This window comes from Vigna radiata, unplaced genomic scaffold (genome assembly GCF_000741045.1).
Source record: "Vigna radiata var. radiata cultivar VC1973A unplaced genomic scaffold, Vradiata_ver6 scaffold_48, whole genome shotgun sequence".
Classification (NCBI taxonomy): domain Eukaryota; kingdom Viridiplantae; phylum Streptophyta; class Magnoliopsida; order Fabales; family Fabaceae; genus Vigna; species Vigna radiata.
This window is the reverse complement of record NW_014542925.1, coordinates 158,565-182,106: the sequence shown is the minus strand read 5'-3', so window position 1 is coordinate 182,106 and position 23,542 is coordinate 158,565. Positions and strand designations below refer to the sequence as shown.

The following is a 23,542-nucleotide window of genomic DNA, read 5'->3' as shown; positions in this document are numbered from 1 at the left end:
TCTATCTTAGTGTTTGGTGTTTCTGAACTAGCTTGTTTGCTAAGTGTTTTTCTAGCTTAGAGTTAGCTTTCCATACATAGAGACCTCTTCATTTCATATTATTTAGTTAAACTTCAAAACCAAAGCCAAGGTTTCTACTAGACGAGCTTGTCTTTAACGAACTTGTCATATCCTGACACTACCAAAATACCACATGGACTTCTTGGATTTTGAACTTATCTGCAAGATAATTAAGAACAAATTATTTTAGGTATCCAATAATTTTGTACGGGTCCTTTGGGTTAGTTAAAAAAATATTTTAACTTATTTTATAACCCAAGTATATTTTCTATAAGGAACACCATAATGTTTTATTTTACATTTATTTAAGGTATGATCCTTTTTCATGCAATAAAAATAAGTAGCAAGATTTGGGTTCTTATGAGTAGTTCCTTCTTTTATCCAAACTCTATAGGTTCTTTTATTTTTATTTTTATAATTATAATTATATTGATGGACATACTTATTTTTAACAACCTTCTTTCTTTTATGAATTATTTTTACTACTTTTATCATGAGTTGTTTTATCTAGTAGTTGCTTTTTATTTACACAAGAAATGCATTCATCACTACTAGTATATTTTCTTTTTTCATAATGTAAAATTTTATTTTTCGAAACTTTGTTTTCTTCAAGAATATTTTCATATTTTAAATTTAATTCTTTCAAACCTTTTTTCAATTTCTTGTGAACAATGTCTAATATTTCATATTCAATTAACAATTCTTTTTAAGTATCAAGCAATTCACTATCATTTATAATCAAAATTTTCATAATCGCTAGAGGAACGTACTTGGCTTTCCAATATATGGTCTTTTGTCATTAAACAAATATTGTTTCATCATAATCACTTGAGTTTGATGTTGATTCATTATCATCATCCCAAGTGATATATGCTTTCTTTTTCTTGGAGAACTTCTTTTGATTTCTTTCTTTGCCCTTTTTTGCATTTGGACAATCAAGTTTCATGTCCTCTTTCTCCCTGCAACCATAGCAACAGTAATTTGAGGAGGATTCTTGATTCTCCTTTCTCCCGCTTTTAAATATTCTCTTTCCCTTGGATGTCATGAACTTACTTAGCTTTTTAATGATGAGATTCATATTTTCTTCATCTTCTTCAGAGTCCTCATCTTCTTTAATACTCTTACCTTTATCAACCTGGGATTTGAAGGCCAACGTCTTTTTCTTGCCTTTCTTTTCATCCTCGTTCAATCTTCCAAGATCAAGTTTATGTTCCCTTAACTTATCAAACAATGTAGTCTTTGAGATGATGTTAAAATTTTGTGACTCACTTATAGAAGTCACCTTTGGTTACTAAGTCTTGTCCAGCGATTTAAGAATTTTGATATTTAATTCATCATTATCCAAAGACTTACCTAACCCAATGACAAATTTAAATGGGTTGAGAATATTCATTCCCTAAGTGGTGAAATTGCTCCTTGAGAGGAAGTAAATAGTGGAGATCAAATTTATGATATTTTTGGTATGTTCAAATAAAAGTCAAATATCCCTCGTAATAGTTGTCGAATAGTATCCAAATTGTAGCACTCAACATGCCATGCTTCTTATGCTAGAGTTCATTCAACAAATACCCTGGCGTAACTTGACAAAGATGTGTTTGGCTTGACAATTGTCTAAGAATTTAAGTAGTGAAGAGGAAATTCCACATTCTACTATCTTTCTATCAAACATCATGTAGTGTGAGGCTTGTCAATGTACTTTTCTAACATCATGTTTTTAATTGGGAAACATGTCATTGGTGAAAAATTGAATGATGAGCGTCATCCTTGTTCCATTACCCAAGTTTTGCTAAAAGATATTCTCATGTTTCCAACTTAGAGATCTAAGAGTTTCTTCTATATATTCAATTAAGGCGTTGAGGTTGCTCCAAGTTCCTTGGAGTCCTTTCCTAGATGAGTGTTTATTATGATTGCTTGATATGTTAGAAGATATGCTTCCGAACATCTCATATTCAATATTGGCAACTTTCTTTGATGCTAAGAATTTGGTATCGTTAATCATCTTTTTATCGTATGATCGTCCGATCAGCCACAAATTAGATAGTCAAATGTTAGTAAAACGCATGAACACCGGATGGTCACGAAGTCTGACCAATCGGTCAATTGTCAAGGCAATTAAGTCTAATGTTGAACAAGTTCAGGTAAGATGTTATTACTACCATTTAGACAATAATTAGGTCGTTGCTAATCAAAAGTCCAATATGAAATTTATAAATATAAATTTTAGATAAGGAAGTAGGTGATTACATTTACTGTACTATTAATATCTAAACAGTCAAATGTTAAATTGACTTTAATATTAAAGTATCTTCTGTATGTGTCCTCCGAACAATTTAGATGAATGACTAAAAAAAACTTGGAGCAGAAAAAAACTTTGGAATCCTTTGGATTATTTTTTGAACCTTAAGACGTCGAACTCAACCTTATATTCCGAAACAATCTTCATCAACTAAATGTTGTAAATTTTGAACTATACTATTTCCAACTAATCACCTAATTATTAAATCTTGACTTGATGTTGTTGTAGGAAAAACTCTAGCTGCTTGGTAAGTTGCACCCCACATGTTTTGTTTACTCTATTGCTACAAAATGAGATCTTATTTTGCATAGCTTCATCATTACAGTGAAAGAGATTCTCCTTTTCTGTTTTTAGACTATTTACCATCAAAGACAAATATATTTCGCCATTAAAAGATGACTAGATAGTAGTTTGACTTTTAGTAAAATTATAAAGGTTTAATCTCACCAGAAGTCCCTATTTTTGTCCAAAATCTTAAATAGGTCCCTTTTCTTTTTCGTGTATCAATTAGGTCCCTATTAATGTAAAATTGATTCAATTAGGGGTCTGCCGTTAAATTCATCTAACAACAGTTAAATCTTAGCTTATGTGGCCTGCAGGACTCTGACACGTAGAAATTTAATTGGTTTTTTTTAGAATGACCATAGCTGATAAGTAATTCAAATAAGGGCAAAAATGGAAGTTACTATTTTTTAATTATGCTGTGACCTTTAATTTGGGGAAAAGAAAAGAATTGGGGGAAATNTTTTTAGGGTTCGTATCGGGATCTTTGTGAAGGTGAACCTCAAGTGCTTTGAAGGTGAAGAACATCGTCTTTGTTCGATTGCAAGCAACANGACTCCTTNGTGGACAACATCGTCTTGGACACNCGGCGGTNCATGTGCGAGTTGGTTGAAGNAGTCGAAGCACGAGGTTAGGTGTGGGTCCTTCGTTGTTGGAAGCGCGAGGTTGAAGCACGTGNTGAGTGGAGAGGAAGGTCAGTGTTTGTGTTTTATTGTCTTCTCTTTTATAGTTGGGGAACTAAAATATTCGGTGGTGGTCCCCCATTGTTGTGTGGTCATCGTTGTTGATTGCATTTCGGTGGTCCCCCACATGTATATTTAGAATTCTTTCACTTTGTCTCAGTTTCTGCTGTTATTGTTTAAATATATATTTATTTCTTGTCGTCATACGTTTGCATAATAGGTGTGCATAATTATATTTATTTCTCGTGTGTAATGGAGGACAATATTGAATGTGTCTTCCACCATGGAGGAAAGTTTATTAATGATGGTACCGTAAGGTATGAAGGAGAGACAATGACATTGTCCTTTGACCCTGACAGGTGGAGTTTTTTTGTGGTTGTGAGTGTATTAAAAAGTTTTGGATATGATACTTTTCAAGAGTTATGGTACTGTGTAGGAGGCGGTACAATGTTGGAAAATAGGTTAGAACAATTGACTGATGACATTGGTGCCTTGCATATGGCTAACTTAGCCAAGCTTAACGATAAGGTTCATTTATATGTTGTGCATGTTGTTTCTGATCCGGAAGTTATACATATGCTTCAATATAATGATGAAGGAGAAGTTGAAAAAGAGGGTGTAGAAGGTGGTGAAGGTGGTGATGGTGTTGAAGGAGGTGGTGAAGTTGGTGGTGATGTTGTTGAAGTAAATTGTGTAGTTGATGATGACTTAGAAGAGCTGCATGAGGGTCAAGAAGTTGTTGATGGTGTACAAGTAGAGGTTGAAGTTGGTGGTGACGTAGAAGAGTTGCATGAAGTTGAAGGATTTGTGGAGGATGAAGTTAGTCTTTGTAGTTGGAGTTCATCTAGTGATGCAGGTGATGTACAGGGAAATAATGAGGCTGAAGAGGGACTAGTAGATGTGAGAGTTGATTGTGATATAGATGGTGATGTAGATGATAATGCAGAAGTAGAAGTACAAGTAGAAAGTATTGATGAAATTGATGAAAGTGATGATGTCAGTGTTGATACTAATGATCGTGATGATAGAGGTTTGTCAGATGATGAGTGGAAATCTGACGAGTTACTTAGTGGATGTGATAGTGATGAAGAGGATAATGACATTGAAGGTTATGGGAGGTTTGTTACTTTTTCTATGCCAAAAACTATGGTACACTATACTTGGGAAGTGGGAACTTTTTTTGCAGAAAAACAAGATATTTTAGATGCTATAAAAGGGTATGCATTAGAAAATGGGAGGAACATCAAGTTTGTAAAAAATGACAAAAAAAGATTGAGGCTCAAGTGCTTTGGTGNAAAAGGAGAGTGCCAATGGAGATTATACTTTGGTTATATGGAGGCTGTAAAATCATGGCAACTAAGAACTAAAAGAGACAATCATACTTGCAGCAGGGAGTTCAACTTGAAGTTACTTGATGCCAAGTGGTTAAGCAAGAAGTTGCTGAAAACAGTACGGGAAAATCCGAAAATGAAGGGTGTAGAAATTCGTGAAAAAGTTCAAAGGAAGTGGAACATTGAGATATCTAGGTGTATGGCTTATAGAGCCAAAGCTATTGCTTGTGATGTCATTGATGGGTCTTTTAATGATCAATATAAGAGGATATACGATTATGCCCATGAAGTGTTGAGAACAAATATAGGATCTACAGTTAAGGTGGAGGTTGAGAATAATCAGCATGAGGTTATTTTTAAGAGATTTTATTGTTGTCTTAAGGCATGGAAAGACAGCTTTGTGTGTTGTAGGTCAATAATAGGATTAGATGGAGCGTTTTTGAAAGGAAAGTTTGGTGGTGAGCTACTAACAGTTGTTGGACGTGATGGAAATGATCAAATGTTGCCTATTGCATATGCGGTGGTAGAAGGAGAAAACAAAGATTCATGGACGTGGTTTTTGAAGCTTTTGATAGATGATCTTGGTGGTGAAGAAGTATGCTCATCAATAACATTTGTTTCAGACCAACAAAAGGTAATAACCATATTTAATTTTCTTGTTTCATACATTAAATTATTAACAGTGTTTTGGTCCTAACTATTCTTTTATATTTTAATACCGTAGGGTCTACTACCAGCCATAGATCAGCTACTCCCTGGTATTGACCACAGATATTGTGTAAGACACTTATATTCAAACTTCAGGAAAAAATTCCCAGGTAAAAATCTCAAACGTCTGATGTGGAGGGCAGCTACTGCCAGTAATCCAGAAAATTGGGAGAGGGAAATGAAAAACATTAAAGATGTAAATGAAGATGCATTCAAGCATTTGTTTGTCATCCCTCCAAGGTAAGTCTGTCATATAATTGTTTGTCTAGGACAATGCATCCATTCTCTGTCATATAAATTGTTTGTCTAGTATCACAAATTGTCATTCATTTCTCGGAGATTATATTATTATATGGAATGAACTGGATGTTTTGGGTGCTATTACAATTTTTGTGGGGTACTGTAAACAATTTTATTCTTTCTTAGGCTAGTAGATTATCTATCATCGTGCTTTTCTTTTTGCTTCATATATGTCAAACAAAAGTAGCAACTTCACTTTCTTTCTTTTAAATGTCCTCTGTTTGGTATGTGCGCATGTTAAATTTACTGCTATGTCGCATGTTAAATGTCCTCTATTTGCTGTCCTTTTATTTCCATAATTCCTTTAAAGGTATGACTCGTTGTCCTTTTATGTTTTCACTGTTATTGGATATAGTACTTATTACTATAAACATTTGTTTATATCATATGGTGTAGACACTGGTCCAGGTCCAGATTCACTCCAACACCAAAATGTGACACATTAGTCAACAATATGAGTGAGGCTTTCAACAGTGTCCTGGTTCACACCAGGAGTAAACCAATCCTAACAATGCTGGAAGAAATTAGGGTGTACATCATGCAAAGATGGGCAAAAAATAGGTCTAAGATACAATCTTTGTCAGGATCAATTTGTCCAAAGATCCAAAACAAATTTACAAAGGAATCCCAAGCAATGAAGAACTGGATGCCAAGGTAACTTTCTTCTCCACTTCTTACATTTGTTTAGTACTTTGTTCATTCCTAGGTAAGCTTTTGTAATTGTTTTTCACAGCTGGTCAGCAAATAAACTCTTTGAAGTCAGACATGTCTCCCAGAGTGGAGAAAAATATGTTGTAAACATAGACGAGTTATCATGCACCTGCAGGATATGGCAGATCACAGGAATTCCATGTTGCCACTCCTTAGCAGCAATGAAGTTTCTCAATATTGACAGGCAACAGTTCATTCCAGCTTGCTTTCTAAAGTCCACCTATGAAGAAACATATGCATCTATCATATACCCCATCAACGGAAACAACATGTGGGCCCACCAACCATATCCGGATGTCATGCCTCCTAGAAAAAAAGTTATGCCTAGAAGACCTAAAAGGAAAAGAAGGCTGGAACAGTTGGAGTCAAGAAAAGATGACTCTCGAGTGAGCAAGGGTGGTATGCGAAAGAGATGCGGACTTTGTAGGGAGGTTGGGCACAACAGGAGTCGTTGCCCTAAAGCTCAAGCTACTCAAGAACCAATCATCCCATCATCACAATTATCTGAAGTTTGTCAACAACCTGAAGCTCAAACATAGAAGTTTATGCATCTTATTATGTAATAGTTGACTTCTAAGGAACAATGTTTTATATCAGTTTGATTTCAGTTTGTTATTATGTAATAGTTTAAAGTACATTGAAGTTAGACATATCAGTTTTATATCAGTTTGATTTCAGTTTGTTATATACTAATGTGAATTCAAGTTTATCTAGATTTTCATCCAGATCTTTCTGTTTTAACATTGATGCAAGTTTATCTAGTAAGTTCAAGTGTATCTAAAGTGTTTGTAATTCATAAACATTACAGCAACTACCACATGAATTTCCAACTCTGCTGCAGTTTTGCATTAATTCTAGGCATTTTTACTGCTGCAGAATTCTAGGCATTTTATAAATAATTGAGTAATACTTTTATGTTGCAGCGAAAATAATTTTATGTTGAAACTTCATATATTAAGTAATTTGAAACTGCTGCAGAATTCTAGGCATTTTATAAATAATTGAGTAATACTTTTATGTTGCAGCGAAAATAATTTTATGTTGAAACTTCATATATTAAGTAATTTGAAACTGCTGCAGAATTCTAGGCATTTTATAAATAATTGAGTAATACTTTTATGTTGCAGCGAAAATAATTTTATGTTGAAACTTCATATATTAAGTAATTTGAAACTGCTGCAGAATTCTAGGCATTTTATAAATAATTGAGTAATACTTTTATGTTGCAGCGAAAATAATTTTATGTTGAAACTTCATATATTAAGTAATTTGAAACTGTTGCAGCTAAAATAATTTTATAAACAACTTCATTTGTTTCAGTTATTTTATAAAGTACTTTTACAAATACTCTTTCTATATTGCTTACTTCATTGGCTTATTGACTTACTAGATTATGTACTGTCAAAGATAAGCCCTTGTACTCAATCTTTAACTCCTAGTTTTTATTCACCACTTCATTTTACCTTAGAATTCTGATATTCAATTTCAACATTAATGAAAATGAGTCAGTAATTATTTTTGAAAAGCACAATGTAGTCAACAATGTAGTCAATTTCAACATTCATTGCTTTTGAAAACCTGCAAGTTTTTAAAGTCCAAGATTATGGACGAGATAATATTTGAGGAAATATTTGAGGATGAAAGTCTGCATAATGTGAAAGCCACTGGTCCCAATTCTTTTGTTTAGAAGCTTCAAGTTATTAAAGTCCATGGTTGTCATAAATTAAAGATATTACTTCCATATTCTCTTGCTAAAAACCTTTCTCAANTTCAGCAGATTGACATTTTTTACTGTACAAATATGGAAGAGATCAAATCTGAGAAAAAAATTGAGGATGAAAATCTGCACAATGTTAAAAGACTTTGGCACATAAGTCATTCATTGAATACTACTTCAGATTCATATCAACAGTGCAGTACNCAACTTCATTCCTTCACATAATCAAATACATAATCAATATAATCNTAACAAAACCACCAACACTACTACATTATGGATTTATCATCCATATTGAAATANCAATAACATTTATACAAATAAAAAATACCAGCCCTATCAACACCTTCATCAATTTCTCCACAACCTTAACAGATTTATGCAAATCACTCATCATCTTCGTTCCACCTCCCATTTCTTCTTTCTTTGACACACACTCATGCTTTTCTTCACACTTCACATCCATATAACTTTTCTCACTAGCATCGTCACAACACCATTTGAAGAAATTACAACCACCTTCATGTCCATTCTGCAAAAAAAAAAATAAAATATAAACGACTATCTACTCAAACAAAACACTACACATCAACATTTTTTTACCTTGTACATAGGGCAGCCCCAAAATTGCTTCCCTCTATTCTTCACAGTTCGAGCTGTTCTTACCACCGTTTTCTCTCCACACAAGCAAAGGGGTGATCCACCACCACGAAAAACGACATTATAATTCTCATTGCGCCACCCATTACATGTCGAAGATGAACAAGAATGAGACTTCTGCAATTCATTATCCATCTCTTCGAATCAACCAACTCGCACATGCACCGTCGCGCTTCCAAGACAATGTTGTCCACCAAGGAGTCCTGTCGCTTGCAATCGAACAAAGAATGTGATTTCACCTTCAAAGAGAATGTAATAATACGAACCCTAGCTTCTGGTGCGATTTCCCCCAATTCTTTTCTTTTCCCCCAATTTTAAAGGTCACAACATAATTAAAAATGAATAACTTCCACTTTTGCCCTTATTTGAATTACTTATCAGCTATGGTCATTTTAAAAAAAATCAATTAAATTTCTACGTGTCAGAGTCCTGCAGGCCACATAAGCTAAGATTTAACTGCTGTTAGATGAATTTAACAGCAGACCCCTAATTGAATCAATTTTACATTAATAGGGACCTAATTGATACGCAAAAAAGAAAAGGGACCTATTTAAGATTTTGGACAAAAATAGAAACTTCTGGTAAGATTAAACCAATTATAAATGAGTGTCTTGAATAAAAAAGATTTACTCCAAGTTGTAGTGTTGTTAGACAGTACAAAAAGTGAAGTTTCTTTTTAAGCTGGTGAACTCCTAGACAGTAAAATCGAGTTGAATAAAAAAAAATTTGACGTGAAAAGAAAAAGTGAGATTATGGTGGGTTTAGGAGTTGGAGGGATATTTTATCCACGGTTGTTTGTTATGAACGGTATAGTTTGGGTCCAACGCGGAATGGGGGCCACCCACGTGATTCTTCTGCACTCTGGAATCTTTTAGTGGGGTCCACTCAGATCTGTGACCCTCGAATCTTTTATTGTCGAATCACTGAGTTTCGAATGTCTTCATGCGTTTTGCATGCAATGATGCTTCGTGTGATCATCCTTCCTGACCCTCATCACATGAATACGTGCAAAATAAAGAGGATACAAAATTTGGTGAAAATAAATGTTTATCTTAAGAGGAATAAAGAAGAGATAAATAGGTGACTGAGAACGAGCGAGAAATAAATTTAAATTATTACTTTTTCTTTTCTTTTTTATAACCACAAAAATGAGTTAAGAGATGTGCTCATAGTACAATTGTATGTGTAAAAGAAAAGAGGTACATCTAAACAATTGGTGTGTAATGAAAAGTACATGATACATAGAAGAAAAGAATTAGTATTTCGATACCGGAGAAGATATGGCGATAAGAATGAAAATGGATAAATTATAATATATATAATATTGCTTCCGTGTATTAAAAATATCTTCCACAAAGAGACATACACGTAAATAAGATAAAGTCCACATAAAATATCTAAAAGATTATTTCAATATAATTATGAAAATTATATTAAATGAATATTGTTTCAATAACAAAGATCTAAACAAAAAGATAGTTTATTGCATGTTGTTATTTCAGCATTAATATTGGATTGTTAATTAATTTTTTTATTTTAATAGAATATTTTAATTAACATTTATTGTTATTGAGTTTATTCAACATGAGATATGAGATACAAAATATCCCATATATATTTTTTACAATTCTTTTTTTAATTTTTAATTATGTTATTTGTAAACATTTATTAGATTATTTTATAAATTTTTATTACATTATTTCTTAATGTTTAATTAAATAATTTGTATAAATTTATTTATTTTATTAAAAAATATTTATTTAAAATTGATAAATTTATTTAAAATTGATATTAAAAAATTAAAATAGTTTTTAGGTAGTGTTAAGTATTATTATTTTTGGGTTATGTATATTAGATTATTTATATATTTTTAATTTATTGTATTAGTTATGATTTTATAATTTAATTATAAATAATTAATTTATTCTATTATTTTTTATGTGACATCCCAATATTATACTTTATGCAGGTATAAAAATTAAGACGTCATCATAGATGATATAATAAAGCAGTTAGAGTGTTCAAGGTAATTAAGTTAGGATTACAGTAATCCAGAATTATAGGAAAATTAAAAAAAAAACGTGGAAGAAACTCTAAGTATTTCAAAATACAGAACATGAAAATGGTAGAAGAAAAATTCCTAGGGTCTAGGCAGCAGCAGGGTCTTCTTGTTCCTCCAGAACGTTCTCCACAGAGACCTCATTCTCCTCTGCTCACATCCATAAATGGACGATTATCGTAACAGGAAAACACACAACATACAAAGCAACCAGACAAACAAGCAAGGGTGAGCTAATTATATAAAATCAAACAACTCATATTAGATCATATAACATACAGTCATAATTTTTATCAAACAGTTGATGAACACAACCTAAGCGTGTGAATTTCTAGACTGACTCGTCCGGACTTTAAAATGAGAGTCGGGCTATGGCGAGTCTTGCACCCGTGGTGACTTATGAAACTTGGGTTCCCCATCCTGCCACACTCACGAGGTTAGTCCGTTCCGCGCCTTGAGGCATACTGGGAGCCCCCAAGACTAAGGACCTCCTGCTACTTCTCACCACATGGTTCAACCTCTCTAAGTGAGTTTGATTGACCATTGAAGCGTCAGAATGACTCTCAAGGCTGAGCCCCTACTTCCATTTTAAAACACTAAAGATCTCACCAAGAGATCTTGAACTTATGGAACTTGGTTTACTACTTAGATCGTACTTTCATCACTTTGTAATCATATACTTTATATCACAATCAACATATACATAATCTCAACAATGCCTTACTCACCAATCACAAATTTTAAAATAAATATTTTCCTAAATTAATCTAAGTTAATCGATACCATAATCTTTTACAATTTATTTCCAATACCTAGACCCTGTACATATATAAAACTCTGTTTCCTTCTGCTATATTATAATAGTTATATTAAACCATACTTCTATTACAAATTTTCTATTAAACCATTTGCACAAACATTTTTAATTTATATTAAACCAACATTCAAATTATAATATTATACTATTATATTATACGAACCGAATAATTATATGTAAAACTATATAATGTTAATATAATTTATATATAATTACTCCCCTGCACCTTTTATATATGATACTATGTAATGTTAATATAATTTATATGTAACTAATCCCCTACACCTTTTATATATAATACTATATAATGTTAATATACAATATAATTTATTATTATATAATATAAAAGAACCTAAAGAAAATGAAGAAACATCGAATATAATATATAATATAGTATAATATACTATTACCAATCTTACTCAACACTTAAACCCAAAATTCCTGCAACATACGTAATCCACACTTTTGTTTTCTAAATTTTCAAACACAATTACTTATACTAATATTACATAATATAGCTTATATAATATTAAAAACATAATTACCTTGTACTTACATTACAGTATATAACTTATATAACGTTTCAAATACTTCTTTATAAAATATGATAATATAATATAATATAAGGTATAAAAAAAAAGAAACCATAAATACTGCACTAAAATAAACTTCCTGCATCAGCTACCAGAGAAATATATGTTACGTGACTTAAACTACTTAAACAATCAAATATACTACATCATAAAGCAAAGTAAGGATTGTTGAACCAATCCCAATACCGAATGAACATCATAAAAGAATTCAGATATTTTCATATTCTCTATTTAATCGCTGTTGTACTTTGGTATTGTATATATACTACATATATAATGTACTGATGTTTATAAGAAAGTTAAACTGTTACAGTACTCTGATTACTTCTAAAATATAACTTAAACATTGAAATCTATATCCTTACTTGCAATTGCATGAACCTTTCACTAAGCACCAATTTTGACAATAATCCATAATGATCCAAATTATATACTACATTATATATTTGCCTAATCATTCACAATAAACTTTACACACCACACATACATATAAAATTTTTATTTAAGCACAACAACATAATATACAGGCCCAACAATATACATATTTCAGAACTTAATATACCATCATATCACACAAATAAATTAATTTATATAATCAGCTCCTCTTACCTGGAAAGTTTACAACCAAAAATTCAGGGAACGCTCCAACAGTAACCCTTACACTGTGCTGAACAGGACAGGACCTATAACTCACCAATTTTGATGATAGAAACAACATTTTTAGAGCTGGAACAAATTGGAAGGAAAATAAAATGTGGAAAGTACATGCAACCAGAAAATTGGTTCCCTTAGGTTAGGACAGTGGAGGGAAAAGGGGAAACTTACTTACCAATTGAAACTGAGAAGTGTTCGGTTCAAATGGAAGCCCTTTCCGCCAGGAAGGGTTTGGCAGCACTCAATTAAAATTTGCACGGTTCAGATTTCTGGAATTTTAGAGAGAAGATGGAGGAACTTGGTTAGGGCATAAGAACTTCTTCTTTTAGAGAGAGGGAAAATGCAGAAATGAAAATCTGACTTAGAGGAAGAGACCCCCTCAAGTCCAAGAGCTCAAGTCGGATGGGCTGGCTTCCCTTCCCCAGGCCCAATGCCCCTCTTTACTTTTTCATACCCTTACATTTTACTTTCTTAAATTTTTTATAAAATAAATTATATGATATTTTTAATTTATTTAAATTAAATTGGTATTTAAAATTGATATGAAAATTTTTAATAATACTTTAGGTACTTTTAAATTTATTAAGAAAAGTATAAAAAATTCAATTATGAAAAATATTTACAATCTAAATCCGATGCTTCTCTTTTCGCATATAGTTATCCTATATATGTTTTTCACACTTTTTTTTTATCTATTTATAATTATATTATTTTTAAATATTTATTAGACTATTTTAAAATGTTTTATTATATTATTTCTAAATTTTTATTTAGAAAATTTGTATGAATTTATTTAATTTATTAAAAATAAATTTATTTAAAATTGATATAAGAATTTCAAATATTTTGGTGTTTTTTTAAGTATTATTATTTTGGTGTTTTTTTAGTATATTTGATTGTTTAGAAATGTTTAATTTATTGTATTTATTTATGGCTTTATAATTTAATTATAAATTATTAATTTATTCAATTAGTTTTTAAATTTTTTAAATTTTTTTATAAAATAAGTTGTATGAAATTTTTTAATTTATTAAAAAATTGGTATTTAAAATTGATATGAAGAATTTAAATAATATTTTAGGTAGTTTTAAGTTTATTAAAAAGCTACAAAAAGTTAAACTATAAAATAATAAGAAGCTGATTATGAAATTATCTGGAAAAAGATGGAGAAAGTAGAAAAAGTTAAACTATAAAACAAGAAAAAGCTGATTATGAATTTATCTGGAAAAAGATGGAGAAAGTGAAGCAGAGGGAAGAAATGGAATAAATATTTTCGAAAAAGGAGAAAATTGGTTCAAAGAATCTAGTCAAAGATTCTTTTCGTTTTATTAAAAATTAATGATATTTTAATGAGGGACATTATGGGCATTTAAGAAAATTTTCGAAGTGCAAAATGAAACTGAGGTGTAGGTGAAATACACTCCTCTAAAAATTTAATATATTCAAAAAATATTTGATTATGGTGGAGATGTATAAAAATAGTTGAGAAGATGCTAGATTAAAAAAGATTTAACGAATAATATTTTTTGATATTTATTGATATAATTAAATAATGTAATTATTTAGTAATATCAAATAGAATATTTTAAGATATATTTTCTTAAATTATCTTTAATCATAAACATTTATCAATTATCATGATTCTTTCTGTAGTAAAAATAGATAAAAGTGGGTAGTAAAAATAGATAAAACTGTAAGATTCAATTTTTGTTGCAACTTTCCTCTTCTTGGCTTGGCCAAATTTCTCACTTTTTCATGCTATAGTTGGATTGACTTCTTGCAGTATTTATTATTTTATATTCTTGGATTTACCTTTAAGGTGTCATGAAACTTTAACCAATGTATTTCTACACCTCAATGAGCTCAACTTAGTTGCAGTTGTACTAACACACATCAAAATATCCAAAGAATATTTATGCAACAAAAAAGCTATTTTTAGCATGTTTTTGTACCTCATGCTAAATAAACCCAATTATAACAAATCCTAATTAAGATATCCTATTAAAGTACAAAAACCAATTAAGAATTCAATATTAAAGGACAAACGAGGGCATAAATATGCACTAATAAAAAAGTCATCAAATTCAATGCTTATTTAATTGTTATATTAAGTGGTTTTATGAAATACTCTATGAAACAAACACCTCTACAAAGAAAATTTCGATTTCCATCTTCTCCACTATAGTTATTCTCTAGCTTCATCTCTTTTTGTTTTTGTAATACTGAAATTAAGAACACTTAAGGTTCTTATTTCAAAGGAAGATTATGAAGAAATACATACAAGTGTGATTTTGGACAATTGTGTAAATATAGACAATTGTCCTAACCTATACATCATTAATGTAGGAAAAGGTTAGGACACATGTTATTTTGGATAATGTATTTTGGTTCAAGAACTGAAACATATCCAGACGAGATAAAAAAAATTAGATTTTTTGGTGTCGGTTATGAACAGAAGTCTAAACTTTCATATTAGACTCCGATTCTAGACGAAACAAAAACATGAAATCGTAAATAAATAAAGGAATAAAAAAAGGGATTAGGTTTCAGTTTTTTTAATAACAAAAACCTAATATCCTTCTAATTTTAAAAATAATTTAGTTTGAAGAGGATATTAGGCTTTGTTTCTCCAAAAAATTGAAGCGTAATACTCTTAAAATTAAATTATTTTTAAAATGAAAAAGGGATTATGTTTCGGTTATTACACTTGAAGTCATGAGTGAAATTAAGAACACTTGAAGTGGTTTTACAATGATTTCTTTTTATGTTTGGTATGGATTTGAGGAATTTCAAGAAGTTTCTTGTTGTGGTTCAATAATGTATGTATTGATGTAGGGATTCTGTATTGGAAATTATTCTAACACTCTAATAACCAACTTATCTCAAGTAGAGAAGGGTGGGAAATATGGTGAGGGGAGCAAAAGTTCCTAGTCTAGGAGATTTACCTTGGACAAAGATGGGAACAGACTAACTTTATGTGTGGTAAGGTAAAACTTATTGACAATGGCTCTACAGAGTAGTAGAGGTCACCACAAGTGGATAACTCACCAGAATCTAATATCAATACATGTATCCAGATGGTCAAGTCTGACATGAATGATTCCACGTCTTAGGACTATTAATATGAATATTTATATTTATTAATTTCTATAAATTTTGTATGATTGTTCTTTTTGCTACTTTAGCTTACCATTTCCCCTATGTTTGTTTGTTCTTCTTGTTTGATATTATCAGCTTAATGGTGTGAGTAGATGAAGATGTTCCAGTTGATTCGGTATAGAGTGAGGGAGATGTAGAAGCATAGTTCAGATTAGTTTTATGGTGTATAATCATTTTTCTTTTGAAAAATTCTAGTTTTTGTTAGGATGTATATATTGTTAAGACAAAATCGTCTATGTGCCTAAACGCTCTCATGTTTTGAAGTTTAACCAAATAACATTAAAACAAGATAATAATTTGAAAACTTAGGTTGAAAACACAAGACTTAGAACTGAAATCCCCAACATAGAAAACCTTAGGAAAACATCTAGGTCAAAACAACCAAACGCCGTGTTAAACGATTACTATGCCTAAAGCGTCTAAGAGAGTTAAAGTTAAACGATTAATGTTTATTATGCCCAAAGAGTATTCAGTTTAGCTCTCGAAAACAAAACACTGTCAAGACGATGTCTTTGACAAAACACACTAAAAGATTAAAAACTTAAAACATTAAAAGAAAACAAACAAATCTAAACGTTGTCTTTCTTAGAAGACTATATCACAAGAAGCGTTTACATGTCTAAACGATACCATGAACAAAAACAATACTTCGTCCACTGATGAAGTCTTTACTCAACACTTGGTATCTTTAAGATAAAAGCTTAATTGTCAAATGCTGCCTTCATGGTAGGAAATCAAAAAACACTTTGTTGTTCTGAGCAAACATTAAATGACAATAAATGCTCAACATTAAAAAATAACAAAAGTGATAAGAAAAAACATATATGTTGCATGCATAATATACTCTACTCTTTGCATATAAGTTATTCTCACGAATCCATAAAGCTTTAGATCAAACTATCATAAGTGGACATTAGAAAAAAAAGAGATATTTAGAAAATATTCTTCACTTGAAGCCATGTGTCAATACCCAATTTCGTCCGGATAATTAAATAGAAAATGTCTAAAAATTAAGAAATATAAAATTAAAAAAAAAAGCAAAGATAAATTTATTTTTCTTTTTTTTTAGAATAATAATAATAATGATAATAATAAATAAAAATGTTTTCGTTTTCTTTTCATTTTTAGATTATTTTTATCAGCTGGTTTTACTTTTTTTAACTACTTATTGGTTTTCTTTTGTTTANTTTTACGATTTTATTGTATTTTATCTTATTTTATTTTCTCTACTTTTCGTTTGATTTTATTTTATTCAAATGTTTATTTCTGTTTCCTATATTTCAATTTTTAATTTTTTTAAAAAAAAGAAAAAAGAAAAAAAAGGGAGAGAAAACATTATCGTAACAAAAAAGAGAGAAAAGAAAAAAAGAAGAAAATATACTGCGATGGTCAACTGTCTGTTTTTAGAAATGGCAGACTTGTGCTTTCCCGGTTTTCAGCCTACGCAAACACCAACTGGGCTTTCCATCCTGCAAGGTTTTACAGGTTATGCTGCCCCCATGCTGTACAAACCAAAATCCTTGAGCAGAACCGCAATCTTACATAAAAAGGGAAGGGAAATTTGAATTTTGTTGTCTAATTAATCCATTCTAAACGAAAGAAAAGAAAAAGACAAAGCCGAGATCCTCAGATATACGCTGCTCATTCTGAATTGTGAAAGAGACTTGAACCAACAGAAAAAAAAAGAGGACGAGATCACAAGAGTTAATATCACTATCAGACCAAGGAAGAGGACACGATCACAACGAAAAAAAACGATAACAGCAAGAGAACACAACAAGAGAACAAAAAAAAAAAAGTGGAATCAAAAGAAAGGTCTAAAAGCCGTGGAGGAGTCTGGAGGCTGCAAGTATTGAAGCTGCAAAGGAGTCTTGAAGCTGCAAAGGATTCTTGAGGCTGCAAGTCCTGAAGCTGCAGAGGAGTCTTGAAGCTGCGTAGGTAAGTCCTCATACATAAGCTCTTCGGACTTGCTTACCTGTATGCTTTCCTTATGCATGCTTGGAGATAGACGAATGATGTTTCATCATGATGTATAGTGGTGGTAGTCTTGATCGTGGTTTCATCTTTTTATCAAACTGCATTTTCAATGCCTGCAAATTCAATCAACATATTCAATCAACATAACTAACAATAGGAGATAGGCATACACTCCCCCAGCGTCAAGACCTTAATGTCCATTTCCTTCCACCCAGAAAACACATAACAAAATGCAAACAGAAGCAAAAACTTATACATTTTCGTATCAGCTCTTATGCAAAAGACAAAAGGAGTAGAAGTGGTTTTTGCTCATCTAGCAATCGACAGTTTCCCCTCCATCTAGGCAACAGTATGCGCTGTAGCTACCCTCAATCGGAAGCCATCTTTCCCCTGTACCAAACAGAACCAACAAATCTACTTAAGCTCCTCTAATTCCTCCTTTCCCTGTCAACGTCGGAACAAATCCAGGAGACAAATCAAGTTTTTATTTAAGGAAGAAAACAACAGCTTGAAGTTAAAAACATGAAAAAATCTCATGAATGTGAGATTCCAACTCCAATATAGAATGAGTGTGTGATACAGCAGAGTATATTCAAGTAGAAGAGATTCGCGTGGTGATTGTTGTGGCTGCGACGGCTGGAGTTCGTGTCGACCTCCGGAGGCGCGGTGGTTTCTCAGTGTTGGTCCGGCGAAGGGTTGTTGTTTCAGTGACGGTGGCGGCTCGCGGTGGTGGTCGGCTGAAGGAAGGAAGCACGACGCTCCCCTGCTCTCACGCGGGAAGGGAAAAGAGGGATTTCGCGTCTAGGCTGGCGGCGGTTCCGGTGGTTTGGTCGTCGGCAGCGTCTCGGACGGAGTTGGGGCTTTGTCACGGATGCTGGTCCAGGCTGACGACGGCGTGCGCGTAGTGGCGGAGGATATGAAGTCGCGGCTCTCTCTCGAAGGGTGTGTTGTCGCCGGTGAAGCCAAGGCTGGTCGGACGGCACGGGGGCGGCTGGTTCGGTGGCAGGCGTAGGTGGGCACATGAGAGGAAGCTCCTGCCTCTTTGTTTTGGCTTCTGCGAATGAGAGGCATCACTCTTGGAAACCCTAATTAGGTTCTGATTAGAAGCTTGGGCCTGGACCCAAGAGATTCTGGCCGTGCAACCCCCCTTTGCTTATTCACACCCCTTCTCTTTGGGCTCAAGCCCATTCTATTTTATAAAAGAAAAAAAAAACACCTTCTCCTCTACACTCCCACTTTCTACCAACACACCCCTAAGTCGGGCCCAAAACAAAAACAATAAAAAAAAAGCGTTTCTGCACCCCCTTATTCTACTGGATCGCACCCCCATCCTCCTTGGGCTTAAGCCCATTCGAATTTTCTCCTTGNAGCCCCTATTTTCATATTCATACCCCTTTCCACTTAGGCAAAGGCCCAATCTGCTATTAGAATTAAATTAGGCTTCTACCACCCCTCTTCCTATTTTTATCCCCCCCCCCCCTCCTTTTCCATTTGGGCTTTGGCCCAATTTGGTTATTTTGTTTATTTTATTTTACNTGTCATTTTGTTCCCTTTAGTTTATTTTATCATTATTCTTATTCTATTTTTATTTTTTATTTTTTTTTACTCTTTGCTTTAATTTAGTAATTTATTTGTTTATTTCATTTTTATTTTTACTTTCATTTTATTTAGTTATTTCCTAGTTATTTCTATTTTTCTACTTATTTGTTTATCTATTTATCTCATTCTATCTACTTTTAAATAAATATAAAAAATATAAATAAACNAAAAATGTTTTAAAAGGTTTAAGCACACGTGCGACCATTCGCGTCAGCCTTGTGTTAAAACCTTTTCCTCCTTCTTTCAAAAAATAACAAAATTATTTTAAAAGGTTTAAGCACACGTGCGACCATTCGCGTCAGCTTTGTGTTAGAACCTTTTCCTCCTTCTTTCAAAAATAACAAAATTATTTTAAAAGGTTTAAGCACACGTGCGACCATTCGCGTCAGCCTTGTGTTAAAACCTTTTCCTCTTTCTCTCAAAAATAACAAAATTATTTTAAAAGGTTTAAGCACACGTGCGACCATTCGCGTAAGCCTTGTGTTAAAACCATTTTCCTCTTTCTCTCAAAAACCAACAAAAATATTTTAAAAGGGTTAAGCACACGTGCGACCATTCGCATCAGCCTTGTGTTAAAACTTTTTCCTCCTTCTTTCAAAAAATACAAAAATATTTTAAAAGGTTGAAGCACACGTGCGACCATCCGCGTCAGCCTTGTGTCGAAAACCTTTTTCTTTTCCTTTAAAAAAAATCAACAAAAAATATAAAACATCATGTTTTCAAACAATCACCCAAACATAATTTTAAAGAACTACGTAACCCTGATTTCTCAGTCCAACTGAGAATACGTAGGAGCAAGGTCAATCCTTGTCGGGCATAAAAAACACAAAAAAATATTTTGTTGTCTTTAGGGTTTTATTTTTTAGGGGAAATTAAACATTTTGCAAACCACATTAAATTCGCACATTTGATTAAAGGTACTGCCTTCGGGTAGGCGTTGTAGGGTGCTAATGCCTTCCCTACATGTAACCGACTCCCGAATCCATAATCTGGTTTTCGTGGACCTTGCCTTATTTTATGGTTTTTTCTGTAGTTTTACAGAATAAACTATGGTGGCGACTCCAAAATTCTTTTTTCAAAATGATTTTCTTTTTTGCATCATCGTCGTCCCGTCGCGATTTTTCGGTTGCGACACCATGCCTAAAAGGACGTACTACCTACTTCAAGCAAAGTACTGAAAAAACATGCCTACCCTGACAAGTTGACTTATCCAACGACTGTTGTACACAAAGAAAGAGAAAGCACAAGTATTAACACTCAGTCTAATGGACACTTATTCAAGAAGCCTTTGAACATAAGAGCTTTTGAAAGAAAAAAAAAGAGGATAGCAAAAGAAAAGCTTACAACAACGAAATATCTATCCTTAGCAGCGTTCAAAAGAGAAGAAAAGAAAGAGTTCAAGAAAAAGAATATATCTCAGCAGAAAAAGAGAAGAAGAGAAAAGAGAATAGAAGAAAAGAAAAACTCTCAAGCTTCATTGTTATATTGCTTACTGATTGTAAGAAAGAGAGAAAGAGAAAAGAGTGAAACACCTACAAGTATTTAAACTGCTTTGTATTGTAATCATATCTTCTCTACGAGAATAATAGTTTTAAAGACTTGTAAGCAATCGTTGATTGAAACTCTTGAGAGAAATAAAACACTTACAATTGAACTCAGATTAAGATAAAGAAATCTAGGTAAGTTGCTTAGTATCATATTAAAAGAAATAAAACACTTACAATACCACAATTCAATTACATCAATTGAACAAATAAAAAAATGAGAATAAAATCCAATCACTATAAAGAAATATAAAACTCAAAATATTCTTATTATAGTAACAGAAGCCACCAAATAGAATTCCATCAATAACAACAAATGCACATGCTCCAATTACAAGGAATGAAGTACCGAAAACTGGAGTGAAAGCACCCAATTTAGTAATAGTAGTTAGGGTAGGTAATCTTGTTTAATGAGTAAATAAAAATATCAGTCAGCTTCCTTTTGGTAATCACAGCCTAAGCAAAGACAACAAACCTTGTTTTTTATTTTTAATAAATTAATTATTTATAAATTCGATAAGTAATTTTTTTTTTATTTATATACAAACTTTGTACCATTACTTACAAATTTTATCCTTCGCAAATATTTCCGCTTAACCACATCAAATAATGTACATATGAAATTTACACAGAAAAAATGAGTAAGAAATACTTTTTTACATTATCTAGGAAAAACATGTATATAACTCAAGTTTACAATTTCATGAATGAAATTTGTATATAATACATATGTTACCTACAAATTTAAGTAAATATATGTAGATAAATCTTATTTGTCTTGTAGATGTACTGCATGCATCTATAACTTCAAATACCAATCCAAACGTACAAATATAAAAATAAAATAAAATTGTTTCAGTTTCATGGCATTCATTTGTGAGATATAAACATCTTTACTTATAAAATATGTTTATTTAACAACAAATGTAGAAGAAATACTTAAGAAGAAAGGTATAGTAATTAGGTTCTCCAATGAGAAACAAAAATCTTATTATTCATGGCCTACATTAAATCACTAGTACCCAGTAACTTGGTTAACCCAAAGGTGATGGCCATGGCTATCCATCCTCCAAGAAGGAATCTTACATGAGATTTGAACTTTGGAGTTTTTCCCAGTTGAGCCGCCACTCTTCCAAAGACCACCAAAGCCAAGGTAGCCGTTGCCACAAGAACAATAAGCCTTGTCATGTAACATTGTACGAAAGCGGCAGAAAGTAGAGGTATCAATGCACCTATAGAAAAGGATACTGCAGATGCCAAAGTAGCTTGCAGTGGATTAGGTAATGTTCTTTTCTCCATTTCCATCTCCAAGTCCTTTTCCCCTCCTACACTCATCTCCATATCTCTCTTCATTTGACCAATCTCAACATCATACTGAGTGTACACTGCAACGAACTCTCCTATCGCCATACCACAAGCCCCTGAAACCAGCCCTGCAAAACCAGCAAGTAGCATAGCCTTTGGGTCTTTTTTAACGGCTCCTACACCCATCATCAATGAAGCAACCGAAACCAACCCATCATTGGCTCCTAAAACTGCTGGACGAAGCCACTGCGCTCTTTCCATATAGTTTATTTTCGCATCATCTTCGCTAACTTTTTCTGTTTTCTTCTTATCATCACTTTTGTTTGCTGGACTTGGATGCACTGCTCCTACATGGTTTTGTGACACCAAACCATTGGATGTAGCAGTAGCCATTTTGGTGTCACAACTAAGGAGGGGAAACAATAGCAGAGCAAAACTGGTGAAAGTTAAAGGCTTCTTAACAAGAAAAGATAGATAAATAATGAAAGATTTGCATGTTTATGTTGTCTTGCTTGAAAGAGTACACTATTTCGACATTTAGAAAGGGCAAAAGTATACATATAATACTTCACAAAAAGATATATTGATGTCAACTTGATTTGAAATTGGGAAGAGGAACATTGGCTATGTGATTTTATATACCTTTTTATTATATTTTTGCCTTATGAATTGTTAAAATATAATTTGCTTAAATGTTCTAAGTGATACTAAACTTGATTCTTTTTAAAGATAATTGTAGGTTTGAGATTTGTGTAAGATCCAGGTCTGGGACTGGTGAATGAAAAAATATATAATTGAAGGGCAATATCTAATTAAAGATGATCAATTAAGTATTTCAATAGAAATTAGAAATAGACGAAGTCAATGATTTGTACTAATGACATAGTAATAAAACCATCATTTTACATAAATTAAAAATATCATTATAATTTTATTTTAGAAGATTTAAGAAATTATTCTATTTGAAACAGTTTTTGCAATTTTGGTGTGTGGTTCATTTATAATAGATTTAATTTATTAAAATATATGCACCATACCAAAAGTGTGTTTAAAAATAATATATATTAAACCTTTTCATCATAGAAAT

The 23,542-nt window shown here is 32.2% G+C and overlaps 1 protein-coding gene and 1 long non-coding RNA gene across 2 annotated transcripts; both read right to left on the bottom strand.

Annotated features, from left to right (window-relative positions):
* Positions 1 to 10,806: 10,806 nt before the first annotated feature.
* On the bottom strand, positions 10,807 to 13,285 carry LOC111241001. Its single transcript, XR_002666688.1, has 3 exons — positions 13,047 to 13,285; positions 12,827 to 12,900; positions 10,807 to 10,957 (listed from the first exon to the last, which is right to left on the bottom strand). It is a non-coding gene; the product is annotated as an uncharacterized LOC111241001 (long non-coding RNA).
* An 8,867-nt stretch (positions 13,286 to 22,152) lies between these two features.
* Positions 22,153 to 22,848, bottom strand: LOC106752798 (nodulin-21-like). Its single transcript, XM_014634571.1, has one exon. It carries the CDS (start codon positions 22,846 to 22,848, stop codon positions 22,153 to 22,155), a length of 696 nt encoding a protein of 231 aa, XP_014490057.1.
* Between the last annotated feature and the right edge of the window lie 694 nt (positions 22,849 to 23,542).